The 18,027-nt window shown below is 39.7% G+C and overlaps 1 protein-coding gene across 1 annotated transcript in view; it reads right to left on the bottom strand.

Moving 5' to 3' along the window:
• FOCAD (focadhesin) overlaps positions 1-18,027 on the bottom strand; it is a 120,315-nt gene that overhangs the window by 89,442 nt on the left and 12,846 nt on the right. The window contains exons 6-10 of the mRNA XM_009328075.1: positions 8,646-8,747; positions 6,496-6,700; positions 4,078-4,284; positions 3,548-3,635; positions 2,657-2,859 (exon numbers count right to left, since the gene is read on the bottom strand). Coding sequence (XP_009326350.1) covers positions 2,657-2,859; positions 3,548-3,635; positions 4,078-4,284; positions 6,496-6,700; positions 8,646-8,747 — 805 coding nt within the window. The remainder of the gene's footprint in view (positions 1-2,656; positions 2,860-3,547; positions 3,636-4,077; positions 4,285-6,495; positions 6,701-8,645; positions 8,748-18,027) is intronic.

The following is an 18,027-nucleotide window of genomic DNA, read 5'->3' as shown; positions in this document are numbered from 1 at the left end:
TAGAACAATTCCCCATTACCATCACTGCCAAGAAAAAAAAAAAGCCCTTGAAGAAAATATAGCTTTTGGGTGTGGTTAAAAGCAAAAAAGAAGCATACCAGCTATGGAAAGGCAGCCACATACCTATTAAAGACTATGAGAACCTTGCTAGGGCACACAGAGATGCAGACAAGAAGGTTAAGGCTCCACTAGAACTGAAATTGGCCAGAGATGTCAGGAAGAAGAAAGGGTTCTTCAGATACGTGAGCAGTAAGCAGGAGCACAGGGAAGACAGGCCGATTACTAAACAGGGCAGGGAAACTAGTTACAAATAATGCTGGCAAGGCAGAGGTTCTCAATACCCTCTTTGCCACTGTCTCTACTGGCGTAGCTGGACCCCAGATCACAGGATCAAGCAGCTACAACAACGCATGGATTGACCCACCAGTAGTGGCCCTCTGCAAGGGCTCAACCCACATAAATCATAGAATCATAGAATCATTAAAGGTTGGAAGAGACCTCCAAGATCATCGAGTCCAACCATCTACCCAACAACACCATGCCCACTAAACCATGTCCCTAAGCGCCTCATCTACCCGTCTTTTAAATACTTCCAGGGATGGGGCCTCCACCACTTCCCTGGGCAGCCTGTTCCAATGTTTAACTACTCTTTCAGTAAAGAAATTTTTCCTTACATCCAATCTAAACCTCCCCTGGCGCAACTTGAGGCCATTTCCTCTCGTCCTTTCGCCAGTTACTTGGGAGAAGAGACCGACACCCACCTCGCTACAACCTCCTTTCAGGTAGTTGTAGAGAGCAATGAGGTCCCCCCTCAGCCTCCTTTTCTCCAGGCTAAACAACCCCAGCTCCCCCAGCCGCTCCTCATAAGGCTTGTTCTCCAGACCCCTCACCAGCCTCGTTGCCCTTCTCTGGACACGTTCCAACATCTCAACATCCTTCTTGTAGTGAGGGGCCCAAAACTGAACACAGTATTCGAGGGGCGGCCGCACCAGTGCTGAGTACAGGGGCACTATCACTTCCCTGCTCCTGCTGGCCACACTATTTCTGATACAGGCCAGGATGCCGTTGGCCTTCTTGGCCGCCTGGGCACACCGCCGGCTCATGTTCAGCCGGCTGTCGACCAACAGCCGAATAAAATTTGTCGCCCTCTTTCAGATGGACCTGGACAGGCTGGAGGAGCAGGCTAGCAAGAACTGTATGAAGCTCAACAAAGACAAGTGCAAAGTCCTGCATCTGGGACAACGTAACCAAAGAGTCCAGCACAGGCTACGATCTGTGTGGCTGGGGAGCAGCCTTGCTGAGAGGGACCTGGGGGTCCTCGTAGACAACAAGCTGAACATGAGTCAAAGCACTGCTGCACTCATGTTCAGCTCAAGGCAAATTGGATCCTGAGCTGCATCCGCAGGGGCATTACTAGCAGAGACAGAGACATGATCATCCCACTTAACTCAGCACTTGTCAGGCTGCACCTGGAGTACTGGGTCCAGTTCTGGTCCCCACAATTCAAAAAAAGATGCAGACAGACTGGAGAGAGTCCAAAGGAGGGTCAAAGGGCTGGACAACCTGCCCTATAAGTTAGGTCTTTTCACCCTGGAGAAAAGAAGGCTTAAGGGGGATGTCACCACACTTTTCCAGTACTTGAAGGGCAGCTACTAAGAGGACAGAAGCTCTCTCTTCACAAGGAGCCACATGGAGAGAACAAGGGGCAATGGCCACAAGTTGCTGTGGGCATTGGTGTAGATGCACTTGAGCTGGGCTATTGATTTTGCCCCCAACATTGGCATGCCACCCCTAGGCATTCTTTCAGAGCAGAGTAAGGAGTGTAGGCTTTACTGAACTTGAAAACATTTATCTTTCATTAGGAGTACAAATGGGCTTGCCTTTTCAGATTTGTGGAAATGGAAGACAAAGTTGGAGAGGGATTCCAGGACAAGGAGACACGGTGGAACTCAGAATTGGCGTCTTTTCTGTCTCCAACTCATCCCATCACCACCCTCCCTACACCACATAACAGCAGTGTAAAGCAGAAAGGGAGCTTAGCTTCCACAGTGCTAAGAACATCTTGATCAAAGAGACTTGCTGTCACCTGTTCTCAGAACATATGGGACAAGTGGGTGGAGGGCAGCTAAGTGGGACATAAGAAAATAAATAAAAACACAAAAACAACAGCACAGGCAGAAAGATCCAGGATAATGAGCTTAAATTTGATAAGTGACAGTTATGTGCTCCGTAACTCTCTTCAGCCAAAGGAGAAAGAATGGTAGCTAACAGCCACATACGATGGTAAGGAAAAGGATATAGATGAGTAGAATAAGCAAGTCTGAAAGAAACAAAGTTAAGTATGCATAACCTTGTTTTCTACTAAGTCCTGTTACTTGATTAATAATGCAAGTGAATTTTTTAATCTATACGGTCTCTAAAAGTAAAAAAATCCCATCTCCTAAGTAAAACAATATCTAGCATACAAACACACTTCCTCTTTACCAGTAGTCTAGTTTTATGGACTATATATATTTTTGAGTATTTCCATACAACATATTACACAAAGAAGCTCACAGATGTAGTGTCTTTCCCAAGCAGCTAGGTGTAATGCAGCAAAATTGTTAAATGCATCCCTTGCCTGCCCCAAAAGAATGAAAAAATCTTGTAACTTTACCAATTCCTTTTTATCCTTCACATCTTTCTCCTGTAATATTCCCAAAAGATTTACAGCCAGCTGCTGCCTGGTAGTTCCAGAATCATCCTCTGATATGCAGTCCCCAACTGTTGTAGAAGATAAGATCTGTAGCACAGGCATCACCAAAGTAAGGGCTGTGGTTGAGATGTTCTGGGTTTCTGAACAGGAAAGGAGCTTGTATGCTATTTAAGACAAAGCAGGGAAAAACGAAGATCACATAGGGGAAAAAAGAACTAACATAATTTGTACTTCTAGGCATGACACAAACATTTCTAGGGAACACTGGTCGAGCAAAGTAACAGTCCCCAGAATTACAGTATGTGCATACTAGAGTTAAAGTGCAAAAGATGTTTTGGTAAAACTCCAATTCTATTTAGAGACCCATATATTTCTGTTGTTTATAGCAAAGTACCTGATGGCAGCAAGAAATACAATAATGGAAAGTAGCACAGTCCTTCGTTTTTACTGGAATAACTCCACTGATCAAAACTGCTAAGTTGAAAGCTCAGCCAAACATTGCCATGACTGTCAGGCCTGCTCTCTTAAGATCTGTCAAAGGAACCATTCAGGATGCATGAATCTCAGTTGAGAATATCTTGTTGTTCACTCAAAAATGAATCAGGTAAGCTCCAAGATAGCAGGGAGCTTAGAATACAGTAACATACATCCAAAAAGTCAGTGTAGCAGTAAGATTTTTCTTTATTGCCATTAGATTAAATGTTACTTTTTAAATTCAGGAAAATCCTGCTTATAAAAAACATTTCACCACCCAAACCAACTTCAGGGGAATGCAGTGCTTATTTTCATAAACATGAAGAAACAAAAACAGTCTTAAGAGTGTGGATTCCTCTTTCACAAGGAGAGCTTTACCTAGACTCAAGACAGACTTTTGCTGACTTTCTGGTGTTTGCAGCAGTAGAAGCGCTAGCCCAATTATACACTGTTCCACTGGAAATACCTACAAGGAAAAAAGAAAGATGTTCAAGTCGTCTGTTTTTCAGTGGCATTAAACACTACAAATGGGCAACAACTAAAACTGTGTAATGAGTTTCTTCATGAATCAGTGAGTGCACACAGTGACACAGCACATGCAATGAAGAATATGAATAGTGTAACAATAGTATTTTAACTGAATAACTACAACATTTTAATTTGTTACTTCGTTCAAACCATTTTAGCTCAGTTTAAACTAACTCCCATACTAAAAGGTTAACTGATATATACAGAACCAGTTAAGTTTTGCCTTCTGAAGGTCTTCAACCAAGAAAAAAAAAACAGAAGCTTTTGAAACAACACTGGTCACTTGCAGAAGAATGCCATGTATCAATGTCTCTAAATACTGTCTTAAACATGACATTCTTCAATAAAAATATGTTATTTTTTTCCCCAGGAACTCTTACCTCTTTTAAGAGCTCAAAGTTGTCCTCTATTAAGGAGATCAAAGATGAGCATTCTCCTGTTACATTTAAACACACTTCACAGAAGCATAACAGCTGCAGACAAAACTGGGATAACTGAACTTTCCAAAACACAGGATACCGCAGTAGGCTGAGGAATAGCTCTTGCAGGAAAAACAAGGCTTCTGTAACTTGCAGTAAGTCTTTAAGCTGCAGAGAGGTAATTAAAAAACAAAATAAAACAAAACCATAACACAATCTGGTTTAGTTCCCCTTCCCTATCTATGCAGAATTGCCCAAGTTTAGAATTAGTTCTGTTAGCCCTGCAATGTTTCCATTGCAAATATTAACTAAGACTTTGAAGAAACACATTTATAAACTAAACCCAGGAATTTCTTACCCAACTTCCCTGAAAAAACAATAGATGAACTGCTATTTAATGTTTTGAAGTAAAATCAGGAACATGTGAAAGAATAAAAGGATTTCTTGGTAGCTCGTGAGAAAAATCAATTTTTCCTCAAAAGCAATAGCAAATTAATTCAGCTCTCAGGGTTCTTTCAGCAACATAAAACAAATTGTGTGGGGATTTCATCCAGCAGGTAAATATTCTTGTAACGGAAACATCCTGCTCTAGGATATTTCCTCTGTAATGTAACCAAGATTTCAACATATGTCTCAAAAGAGTGTTATCTGCTTCTAGAGCACCACATAATCTACCTACTACAAAAATGAAAAGCTGAAGTGCGATACCCAAAAGTAGTATCTCCATACTTGGAAGCCAAATAAAGAGGTTTCATGAAGCAGATGACGTCAAAACCGTAATGTGTTAGATGAGAGCATTTCTGCTCTTGAAAATTCTAGTTCCAGACAAACCCAACTGTTCCAATCCAAATTCTGGAGCCAGCATGAAGGATAACATCTCGATTTTTAGTCCCTTGGAACAGATTCTGTGAATAATCTGCTCTGATCAGAACCCTCATGTCGACTGAATTTTTCAACAGAAAAGTCTGCAGGTGACAAGCTGTACTTTTGACAGCTTGGTTGATATTGTTAGACAAAATGACTAGGAAGCATTTCAGCATTTATACAATACCGATGATTAAATAAGGCTAAGCTTAAAGGAAGGATAAGAAGAACCTGAGGTTCAGAGAAAGAAGGAGAAGGAATGACAGGTTATAAAACAGTCCACCAAACAGGCTTCTTGAAGGAAGTATTCCCTTTTCCATCATGAAAGTTGTATCTCAGGCAAAACAAAAACATTCAAGTATTAATCTGAGTTTAAAAAAAAAATGCAACAGATTTCCTCCATGCCAATAAGCATGGAAGAAAGAAAGGTTCATAACTAATTTTATAAGTCTTCTTCAGTGCCATTTTTATGGCTAAATGTTACCAAGTCAGAAGCTTGGTCAGGATACAGTGTTACACTGAAGTTCAGGTAGAATCAAGACAAAAATCAGAAATGTCCCCATGACTAGAAAAAGTCAGCATGTACCTGTCATCACAAAAAATAGACCTGAACCAACATAAATGTGTATAATACAAGGTATTATTTGTCCAAAAGATTGTGAAAAGTAGCTACCAGTAGCAAGAGGCTCTCTAGTAAAATTCCTCAGGAGCAAGATGCTACCAAATATCCTCATGTAAAGCCTATTTAGCTTCACTTTATCAGTATTATCGAGCCTTCTATCTGGCAACACCATAGCACCTCATGTTTGACTGAATGTATTTGAAACTGCAGGTGTTGCTCTAATACTGAAGAGGAAGGAAAAGGTACATCGGTACTAAAAAGCTTAACCAATGTCACAGTAAAGCATGATGCAAAGCAGTGCTATTTACCTTAACCAAAACCCTAGACCCCTAACCAAAGTGAACAGAAAGACTAAATCCTTCACTCCTAGCAAGTATCACTGTGCAACTTAAAGATACACTCAAACACGTCAGCATATTCCAGAAAGATTAAGTTTTGTCTTCAGATCCACTAATCCCTCTGTTACAAAGTGTGAGAAAGGAATATCTAGGAGTACTTAAATCATGCTTCTGATATATACAGTTTGTTTCATTTTAATATTTTCCACGTTAAGTTAAAAATAGCATGTTTTTGACAAATATCTTAACCATTTAACAACAGTCTCTCATGGGTATCTCTACAGTAGTTTACTGCACGTTAACTGAGGCAACTAGTGACAAATAATTACGGTAAACATGTTTCAATTTACACCTTACCAGGTATATCAGATTTTAGCAATTAAAAAGTTTTACCTTCTACCAGAAAGAGCCAGTTAGATTTCTGTACTACCAAAAAATCAGGTCTATAGGCAATGGAAGAGAATGCTGTATTTGCACACTTTAAAGGCAATAATACTACCATCATTGTTTTGACAGCATTTATTTGTAAAAGGTGGGGTCAGGCAACAACTGTACCTGAAGGTGTGGAATCAAATCACACAGAAGTTGAAGAATCTGGCATTCCAACACGGAGGGTGCTTCTTTGTGCTTTGGACCATGAGGCTGAAGTAAGATCTTAAGTAAACCCATTCGCAGTTCAGCATATTCCCGTAACTGAGATGGTTCGCAATACAGGTATCTTAAAAACGGAGCCATTATGCCAACACATGAACTCTGTGCCCTGCAGTTCAAGAAATAAGTTTGCCAAGACTGCTTTCTACTGAAAACTTAACAAACAAGGAAAACCCAAGCCATGTGACATTCCCTGCAACAATTTACAGAATGCAATTAACAGAAAGGTGTTATGAAAGGCATTACTAAATCTCACAAAAAACCTTTGACTTACTAGTATGAAGTACTGTCATGAGACCTTATACAGCAGCCATACAATGAAGTGCAATTGTGAAAAGACTCAATATTTAAGCATGAATACTACTCAGTATGTACCCCCCCCCGCCCCCATCAATTCAAGAAAGTTACTTTCCTTGCTGAATGTCATGAGAGACTAGTGTGCCATTCTGAAGTAGCATTTGGACAAGACTATTCAGAAATATCTTTTTAAAACACATAAAACCTAATTTCAATTAAAAAGAGCCATCCATTCCGTGTTAGTTTTTGCCCAAAGGTCTTAAACAATTACATGAAACAGGAACTGCTTTAACCAAGATGGCTTCCCAGTAAAAAATGTATCACGAAACAATTCTTTTGGCTTGACCATATTAGGAATACCAGCTGTTCTTCACATTATTAAAACAATCAGATAAAGATAATGATCAATACATTAACAAATATACACGGAATCAAAATTAAAAGTCAGTTTTAAACAAGACTCAGCCCTGATGCAGAGCTTTACAAAGAACTCAGTAATAGATCTACATCAACATATGTGGCGCTTGTTGACATGGCACTTAGGGAAATGGTTTAGTGGTGGACTTTGTAGTGTTAGATTAATGGTTGGACTCGATGTTCTTAAGGGTCTTTTCCAACCCAAATGATTCTGTGATTCTATATTTCCAGTCTAGAACTTTATTCCACAGAAACCTTTTCACAAAAAGCAGCAAGGGGAGTTTAAGATCTTTTCCTTTTCAGCAAGAACAACTCCTGTTTTAATTCAAAACAAGCCACCAGCAAAAAATTCACAGTCTTTTCCATCATTCAGACATCTGACAGGATGCTTCACAAGTCCCAGATTTAGCAGCTGAGTGGAAGAACAAATCTGCAAACAGTATTTTAAAAATACTCTGATCAATTAAATTGAACAAAACACACTTTTGCTTGAAAGTCTTACCATTGATCATGTAGTCTATGCCCACTAGAAATTTAGGAGGTTAATAAACTTATTTGTTTACTCAGAGCAACAGAATACAGAAGTCAGTTTCGCTGTACTATTACTCTGTTGGATTTGTATGAGTCTTCCAGAAAACAGGAGAAGAGAGATATTTTTTATCTGAAAAGCATATATATAGGTGTAAAATCACTGAAAACATTTGGCTTTAAGGCTGCTACAGCATTTGATATCTTACACTGAAGCTTTATTGGGCAAATTCCTTGGAGGTAAGCATGAAGAAATGTTGAAATTGTTGCTAGCTTGGATATTCGTTCATTGTTAAACATATTTTATAATAAGGCTGTGCCACTGATTTTTTCTATTTTTTGTTTTTTAAATCAAGAAGCATACATAATTTCTAAAGACCTTATCGTTTACTGTGATATAATCGTCTGTGCTTTCCCTTTATCATCCCACCATTTTGTATAGATGAGTTATACCTGCATACTAGTCTTTTTTGACTAAGCAGTCAAAATCTTGACAAAGCAAATAATCAAAATTGCTTATTTTTTAAAAAAAATTCCAAAGGTGCTATCAATTTTGCACCAATTTTTCCACAACCATAAAAATATCAACATAAAAGTTAAGAAAAAACCCTGTAAAAATCAATTTGATAGATTATTCTAGTATTTTATTAATATTTTATTTTAACCTTTAAATGGTGTCATTAAATTTTATCATTATCTTTTGCAAAAAAGAGAATTCTCACTGCTTATTGAAGCTACCTTCAAGAAAAAAAGTTACACTGATACAATTCAGTTATCTACATTTGCTATTTTTTAATGATTCATTCATTTACCTCTCTGGACACTGATGGAAAAATACTGTTATCTGCTGCAGTAGAACTGGCCAGCAATCAGGTCTGTTTTCAAGGACATTAATCAATGGATGAGGAGTGTTCCTGAAACACAAAAAAAAAATCACATTTGGATCTATAATGCAGAAAGTGAATGTGCAAAATAACTGTCTTCAAAACAAAAGCATCTGTAGAAATAAGACAATTTAACCCCCTGGTATTACCAACACCCTTTACCAGCTTTGCCAAGACTCCTACACTGTCAGATGAGCACATTTTATAGGAACTTCAGGAAACAAGATTAAAACAAAATCTCTATTCAAAAAGTCTTGGTTTAATTTTTTTTTTTTAAATAAATGTCTAAAGATCACTGTTCAATGTGTGGCCTGATCTGAGTCCTTGGTAGCAGCACTAGGCTCTAGCAGTGCACTGCAAGTAATACCCACAGAAAAACTTGAACCACATGTCACACATCAGTCCAGTCTTTCAAGCATAGGTACAAATCTTCAGCACCTGAGACCAAACAAGGTGACCATCATCCCACTTCCTACTTTAAATCTGCTCCCAACTTATTTATTTGTTTTTCCTTGTTTTTTTTTTTTAGGCAGTGAAAGAAGCAGGAAAGGAGAAAGGCTAGCCATACCACCAGCCTAGAGACCGCCACTTTACTGCCAGCCCTCTGACAATGGTTGCATTTGAAAAGGTCACTGAGGCCTACTAGTCACCTGTTCTTCTCAGATGAATCTATCACGAACACCTTCCCCACCTCCAAAGTCAATGAGTGAAGGCCATCTACACCACCTAGAAGTGAGACGCTTGCATCAAACAGTGAATACCCTGGTACAGTAGCAGGTGGAGGAAAAGCTGTGCCGGAGAGGAGCCTGAAGTACATAATTTGTTCTGTCAGAAGCAAAACCAAACTCATTTGACTAGAGTAAGTTAGCCTAAGAAAAGAAAACACAGTACAAGGGTCTGAACATTAAATTTCCTGGAGAGGTGGGAAATTGGAAAGAACTGGTGATGTGAAGGCAGGTTCATCGCTACCTCCATCACCTCATTCTGGAGTTTACCCACTGTCCTTGCTGTGACTGGCCCCATGTTCCCACTTGCCTGCTAAGTGTCCTTATTTCCCCCAGTTTCCTTTCCTGCTTCAGCCAACTACAAGCAGAGCAGTGTAGATTCTTCTCTGGGATACCAACAGCTTAAGAGCAGACAACCAGATACTTCCCTGCTCTCAGAGCAGAAACAACTTTCCTTCTAGCAAGAGAGAAAAGTTGGAAGAGAAGAGTCTTGCTGATTCCCACTGATCTGCTAGACACATGTGAGAGAGCAGGGCTACATAAATAAATGGAAAGGCAACAAATGCATTGTTGTGCACACCACACAAGGCTGGCAGCCATAGAGAGGGGCAGCATACATCTAGGAACTGCAGATGCCGCAGACCACCGCCTTCAGTTTGGTTAACCATCTTTCCTGTTCATATGTCCAACAAACCTGTGCTACACACCAGACAGACTTTCAGTCAGTTTTACCTATACAGCACTAGATGATCTGAGACCCACCAACTGAAGTGGTACATCTCAAGAGAGACTGCCTCAGTTTCAGACACTTAACCATGCCTTTTAAATAAAATAGTGAGAAAGACTTAAAAAAAAAAAAAAGAGAGAGAAGGACAGCACACATACCCACAACACACAGCTCTAACATAACATTAAGGCTCCTTGCGTGTGTTTACAGGCCAACACACGCATCTTTCATGCATGTGAGCTCTCTCACTTAAAGGATAGCAGATATGGAACACTGCAGTGAAGAAACTGTTTCTTGAAATACTGTTAAATTTTACTGCAGTGAATGATATAGTCAAATAAGCCTTTTAGAAAGGATTTATAATGGTATTTGGTTTGTTATTGTTGTTTTGAAAACCTGTAAAGAGCAGAAAGCCCAAGATCTGAAGCAGTCTTTTTATTACAGAAAACAACATTCATTGAGACACACTTGTATTCAATAGCATTGTGCTACGACACAGGCTTCATCCCGAGTAGCACCAAACAAACCCAGCTCCAGGTGAAGTGAATGAAATCTGCAAGAATCCCATAAAACAATTAAAAACATATATCTATTTTTTTCCATCACGTAGCAAATTTGAATTGCATGATGTGATGGTGTATTAAGGCTTCCCTTGAATGAGCTAAAGAGGTAATACTTACCTGCTATAAACAGGAATGTTTAGAGTTATGCTATGCCTAGTAAGATACTGTTTCTGAAAAAACATAATCTAGCAGACATATCCTTAAACTAAAAACGGTGCTCCTTATGTTATTTTTACGTTCTCAATGTTAACATTGTTTGAATTCTGGGCAACTGACTAGTTTTGAGGATAATCAGAGTAATAAACATTGCCATTAGCTGAATGAAAGGCCCACCAAGTTATGAAACCTGGTGACAGAATATTTTACATACCTAATGCCTCTTGTTTTCTTCACAATGTGGTCAGAATAGAGCTAGCAACCAAGGAAACTGCAAATATCTACTTCAGTAGAAGACAACAGTTAAATATGACAATATGACCCACTGAACTGTGCAGCTGTGTAGCTCAGGTAAAAGCACTAACTGTGGTGTCCTTGTATGCTACAAAACAATCTTAAGAATTCTGAGATATCTGAACAGAAAATAAGTTCTGGTCAACTGCTTCTCTTCAAAAGCTTCAAACTACATTGGATCTTAAGGTGGAAGTATGTAGGAAATTTGCTCTGACTGACAAAGCACTTCCTGCCATGGAAGGATATTCACAAAGCAAAAAGTGTTGTTAATATGCTTTCAGACATCAAGAAGAAGCTTTTATTTACTGAGAGAGACTTAATTGCAGTACTCAGGACATCAGCCTATAGGCAGTTGGTCTAAGCCAAGAGAATATTTAGAATATAACTTGTCAGCAAGAAGGTTAAACCTGATTCAGGTAATTTCTATTTAGACATGAAGACAACTGTGCCTTTAAGAAAACAGCAGAAATACACAGGAATGCAGTAAAGCCAGATAAAGAAAACCGTTGCTAAGTCATCTCCATATACAGACACATTAGAGCCTGTACACTACCAAGACTCGGAATTATGACCACAAATCTATCTTCAAAATCTATTTGCAATGAACATGGCAAAGAACACTAATTTCTTGTAATACATAAATATGAGGAAGTAAACATTCTTAGTAAGGTGACCTAAATAGTAGAAATAATTACAAAATCAATAATAAAGCTGAAAAGCCACAAATAGTGTCTGAGCAATAAAATCAAGGAAAACCACCACCCATATGGGCTAACGGAACTGAGAGCAATTACAAGGCTATTGTACCTACAGACACAAGGAAATTTAGCAATGGAACCTGAGATCTTACGCCTGGCACCTCTTTAATGAAGCTTAAAAGAGATGAAATTTAACATATTGTATTTAAATCTTTATAAAAATAGTAATTAGTAGCTTTCAGCTTACTCTGTTAAAAACAAGCAAGTTAAATTTGGAGGTGATCTCGTGCTAAGATAATGAGACCAGAAGAATTAAAAATAAAGTAGCTGGACAAGCTCTTCAGGAGCAGATATATAGCTTTCTGTCTGGATTAACTGAACAGCTTTTAAGTTAGTGCTGTCTTAGCATTTAGAAAAAATCACATTAACAAAAAAGTAAGAGAAAAGCAAAAATAGAACAAACTCTGCTTCCAAACCACTCAACAGCATAAAAGCATATAGTTTTGCACACTTACTGATCCATGTTCTAACAAATAGAACATTAGATGAGATTCTATTTGGAATTGCCAAAAATCACTCTAGAAAGCAGCGTAGGTACCATTGCCTAATGGGTAGAGGGGGGAAAATAAAAGCAGGGCAAGGGGCATGGGTTGCAGTAGATTTCAGTCCCAGCACTGAAGTCTTTTGCAGCCTATGACTGGGATAATTCCAAGAGTTGCAGGTGCCATCTTATTTCAGTGTTGCATTCAGCATAGAGAAAATTTACCTCAGCTCTCTGCGCGACGTGCTCCAGTGCTCATAGTAAAACATTTTTCCTTATATCCAGTCAGAAACTCCTGGAGAACTACAGACCTGTTAGTCTAACCTCAGTTCCTGGAAAAATTATGGAGAAGATCCTACTAGGTACTATTGAAAGGCATTTAAAGAACAATGCAATCATCAGGCACAGTCAACATGGGCTCAACAAAGGGAAAATCCTGTCTAACTAATCTGATATCCTTCGATGATAAGGTCACCCCCCTAGTGGGTGAAGGGAAGGTGGTGGATGCAGTTTTCTTTACTTTTCTGGATTTAAGTAAGGCTTCTGATACTGTCCCTCACAGCATCCTTCTGGACAAGTTGTCCAACTGTGGGACGAGCAGGTTCATGGTGCACTGGGTGAAGAACTGGCTGAAGGGCAGGGCTCAAAGGGTTGTAGTCAATGGGGCTACATCTGGCTGGCAACCGGTCACCAGTGGTATTCCTCAGGGTTCAGTTCTAAGGCCAGAATAGGGTTCAATATATTTATCAATGATCTGGATGCAGGAGTTGAATGCACCATTAGCAAGATTGCTAATGATACCACACTGGGAGGTGCTGCTGACTCTCCAGAGGGACAAGAGGCCTTGCAGAGGGATCTAGATAGATTGGAGCATTGGGCAATCTGCACCTGGGACGGAGGAATGCCAGACACAAGTATAGACTGGGAGAGGAGTGGCTGGAGAGCAGCCCTGCAGAAAGGGATCTGGGGGTGCTGGTTGACATTAAACTCAATGTGAGTCAGCAGCGTGCCCTGGCAGCCAAGGGAAGCAAATCGCATCCTGGGGTGCAAACACAGTATAAGCAGCCGGTCAAAAGAGGTGATTATCCCGCTGTATTCAGCGTTGGTGCGGCCTCACCTTGAGTACTGTGTGTAGCTCTGGGCCCCACAATTTAAGAAGGATGTGAAGGTCCTTGAATGCATCCAGAGGAGGGCAACAAAGCTGGTGGAAGGGCCAGAAGGCATGTCCTACGGGGAGTGGCTGAGGACTCTGGGTTTGTCTAGTTTGGAGAAAAGGAGGCTGAGGGTCGACCTCATTGCTCTCGACAGCTTCCTGGGGAGGGGAACTGGAGAGGGAGATGCTGATCTCTTCTCCCTGGGATCCAGCGACAGGATGCGTGGGAATGGCTCAAAGCTGCGCCAGGGGAGATTCAGACTTGACATTAGGAAATATTTCTTTGAGGGTGGTCAAACACTGGAACAGGCTTCCTAGAGAGGTGGTCGATGTGCCATGCCTGTCAGTGTTTTAAGAGGCATTTGGACAATGCCCTCAATAATATGCTTTAACTTTTGGCCAGCCCTGGAGTGGTCAGTTAGTTGGACCAGATGATCATTGTAGGTCCCTTCCAACTGAAATAGTCTATTCTATTCTATATATTCTTCAGTCCTTGGGAAGGCTGCTGTTAGGTCCCCTCCAAGTGGTCTCTTCTCCAGCCTAAACATGCCTAATCCTCTCAGCAAACAGCATGTGTTCCTGCCCTGTGATCATCCTAGCGGCCCTCCACTAAGCTTGCTCCAGTTTATCGCTTCTTTTTTGTACTGGAGGCCCCAAAACTGGACGAAAGTACTCCAGATACCGTCTGGTAAGTGCCAAGGAAAAAGAGTAATAATATCCCTCAATCTACAGGCTATGCTCCTATTCCAGTGCCCATCTTTCAAGTCAGTTACTAAAAATCTGGAGAAGTTTAATTATTCTCATGGCTGTCTCATGAAGGCCTGGAAAAACACATCTCTCAGTGCAAGCACAAACTAACAAGGATTAGATTAAGGGATAGTGTCACTGCAGCCTAAGTACCTTCACTGACAACAGAAATTTCATACTGCAAGAAATGTCAAGCTAGCATACAAGAATCAGAGGTTGGTAACTGAAACTGGCAAATTCAGACAAAAAAAAAGCTAATGTATTTTCACTGAGGAAGAATCGATCACTGGAACAATTTATCAAGCTCAGAAGATAGTTGGGGGGTTTTTGTTGGGTTTGTTTGTTTTTTTACACTGGGTTCTCCCTCTGCTCCTCAAACAATTTTTATTCCAAAGAGGTGTGTTTCTATTAAGTCAAATAAATAATTTGGAGTCATAGGGACTTTCAGAAAGCTGGCTGATGCGATGGACTACTGGAAGCATGTTCAGAAAACAGACACTAACTAAGATCACAAAGTATGCATATATTACAGGTCTGGCCTTCATATTTGGGGCTAGAAGCGTGGTACTTCTCCACATTCATTTCTCTAAAATTCGTTAACTTACATACACAGTCTTCTTATGTCCACCTTCCTTGATTCTGTAAACGTTTCACTAAAGTTAGAGTCCTTTATAATATGTGTACGAAAACTAGAAAGGCTAAGGTTATTGCCTCATTGCAACTTTCCAAGATGACAGCATGCAAGAGGCAAAAATTTGTTGCCTGTCTAGCACTTGAATCCAGCAAGATCATAAACAGGATCATTTATCAGGCAGCAAGCTAGAAATACTATTCACATACCATGCCAGGACATTGAAAGTGCATGGCCCTGTACAGACAAACACGAGTTCTAGCAGCTGTTTATTTCAATACCTTTGTTATATTTTAAGAATTAATTACCTTTCCTAATGAGAAGAATATGTCTCCAGTCATCTAAGTGCTGCTATGACACTGAAGTCAGTGGAACCTTCATAAAGTCAGCACATGTGACACATCAAGTCTAAAATTAAAATGACTTACTATCCAGAAAAAAAGCAAGCCTTTTATGACAGATTTTGTGTGTTCTGAAATGACTATAACTGCACTGAACTGGGTGATGAAAGAAATTAGCTAAGTTCCACAGTGAACAGTGATTAATAACAAAACACCAAAATGTGTAGCCCAAAAAAGGTTCCACTTGATAATGCTGTTAGCAGTAGTAAAAGTGAGGTGTGTAGATGCAATTTCTCATCAACACTAACTTAAGAATTGCTAGCATAGCACTGTAAAACACACATCTTTAGATGACATTACACTGCTACTACCCTAAATTATTGCCAGTGGGTTCAGGATAAAGCAAAATGCACAACCAGACACAGCAGCTATCCACCTGTAAATACGTAAGTTGTCTAGGGAAACAAAGATAAAATTTATGTGAGGGGCAACAATAAAACAAAAATTATTTTTAACTTTTAGGTCATCTCAACCTTTTTGTTACATCTCTGAACACAAGAGAACTCCAATCTGATTTAGAGCACAAATTCAGTGACAGATTGCTTCTTCTTTATGAGGAAACAATGTCTGCAGTCAATGTACTTTTCTGCGTATGCAGCTGTGACTCTGGCCCTTTCAGAAAGATGGAATGGCACTTTACACCAGCAAATATGCATTTTTAAAGCATTTTTCTACCTGCTCTGAATTTTGATTTCAGAAAGTTGGCAGCTCTCCAAAATTTTAAGACAATAAAAACCATGCATGGTAAATCATTAAGAATAATGTAAAATACTAGTTCATTACAAAAAAAGTTAATAGCTTTCAGCAAAAATTTATAGCCAAAGTTCTGTATATGCACGTCATAACCCACTTGCACTGAGAATGCTGACAAGCACTCCTCAAAACCCCCTCTTCCCTGCCTTCGCACTCAATTCAGCTTGAGCTTAGGTTATTGGACAGTATATTAATATGCATAGGAAACAGACAACTGTATGCCAGACAAGAGATAATAAAGCCACTGGGAATGCTCAGTTCTAGTCCACAGTGAGACCAACTTGCAGACTACTTCTGCCTCTGCTACAGCTGGTCCTAACTTCATAATAAAAAGTGCAGATCATTCCATATGTGAATTTAAAAGTCACATAACTTTTTTCACACATCCTGAAAAAAAACCCAGCATATTTGTTTTGGTATTTATCCACCACTGGAATACTAGTTTAAAAAAAAAAATAAAACAAACCAGTGGTACTTACACAGCTTATGGAAACAATTAAGAATCCCAAAATTCAGTGATACATGAGGCAGTTTTCTACCAACTTACTAGGGTAAAAGGAACATTTCACACTTTCTGTAGGAATAGAGGTAATCCCTTCTCTATTTTCCAAGGTTAATCTGCTTACAGAAAGTGGAGAATCCCAGCATTAAAACTACAGAGGCTTCCCCAGATGAAATCAGAAAGCCTATGGGGTGGGTTGACCTTGGCAGGCTGCCAGGTACCCACCAAGCTGCTCTCCCACTCCCCCTCCTCAGTAGGATGGGGAGAAAATGAGATTAAAAACTTGTGCGTTGAGATAAAGGCAGTTTAATAAAGAAAAGCAAAGGCCATACATGAAAGCAAAGGAAAACAAAAAGATTTATTCTCTACTTCCCATCAGCAGGCTATGTCCAGCCACTTCCCAGGAAGTAGGGCTTCAGTATGTGTAGCAGCTGCTTCAGAAGACAAACACCTTAATAATGAATGCCCCCTCCGCCCAGCTCCTTTCTCTTGGGTTTTATTGCTGAGCACAGCATTATATGGTATGAATTATCCCTTTGGTCAGTTTGGGTCAGCTGTCCTGGCTATGTCCCCTCCCAAAGTCTTGCCCACCCCCACCTTACTGGCCTTTGAAGGGATGAGAGTGCACTGGAGAGACAGCATGCTCAGTAGTAACCATAACACTGGTGTGTTATCAACACCGTTCTAGCTGCAAATACAAAGCACAGCACTATGATGGCTGCTATGGGGAAAGCCAACTCCATCCAGACAAACCAAATACAACATAACCAGACAAAACCCCTAAAACTGCAAGACATTACTTTCTCCCATTCCTTTTCAGGAACTGTTCATGATATTACATTATCACAAGAAGCAGTATTATAAAAGTAATTCTATTGTCCAGAATTAACATTGGTCTAAACCAAATTTATTTATTACCCTGTAATACTGTTTTTAAAATGTCCCAAGAGAGATGACAATAGCAAACTACTTGATAACATACTGGTGCTTTTTGATTCTCCACTGATGATTTCCATATGTAATACTTTTGCAGAGTTGACAGCATAATATATGAACACCATAATAGGAGGTTACTGTTGGTGAGTTATTGTATACATTCTTTTATTTCTCTCAGAAATCAAGTTTCAATGGCACTTGATAGAATGCAACTACAAAAATTGTTATGTAGCAAGTCACTGAATAAAGACAGGCCTTTCTGTACGCTAGAAACCAAAAGTCAGATCTCAAAATCACAGGGCCTTGACCTACTAGATATTCAAAATTAAGTCAAACAATCTGACATCTCTCTTCATTAAAGTTAACTGGAAGCAAAATGAAAAACAAAAAACTTATTGGCTAAGCGTAAGTCTGCTGCTTATTTTCAGTTCTCTATTACTTTAAACCATTCTAAATGATCAAATTTCACCTTCCTTGTCTCTT

This window comes from Pygoscelis adeliae, unplaced genomic scaffold, assembly GCF_000699105.1.
Source record: "Pygoscelis adeliae isolate BGI_AS28 unplaced genomic scaffold, ASM69910v1 Scaffold45, whole genome shotgun sequence".
Lineage (NCBI taxonomy): Eukaryota > Metazoa > Chordata > Aves > Sphenisciformes > Spheniscidae > Pygoscelis > Pygoscelis adeliae.
Note: the sequence above shows the minus strand (reverse complement) of the source record. Positions and strands in the feature narration are given on the sequence as shown.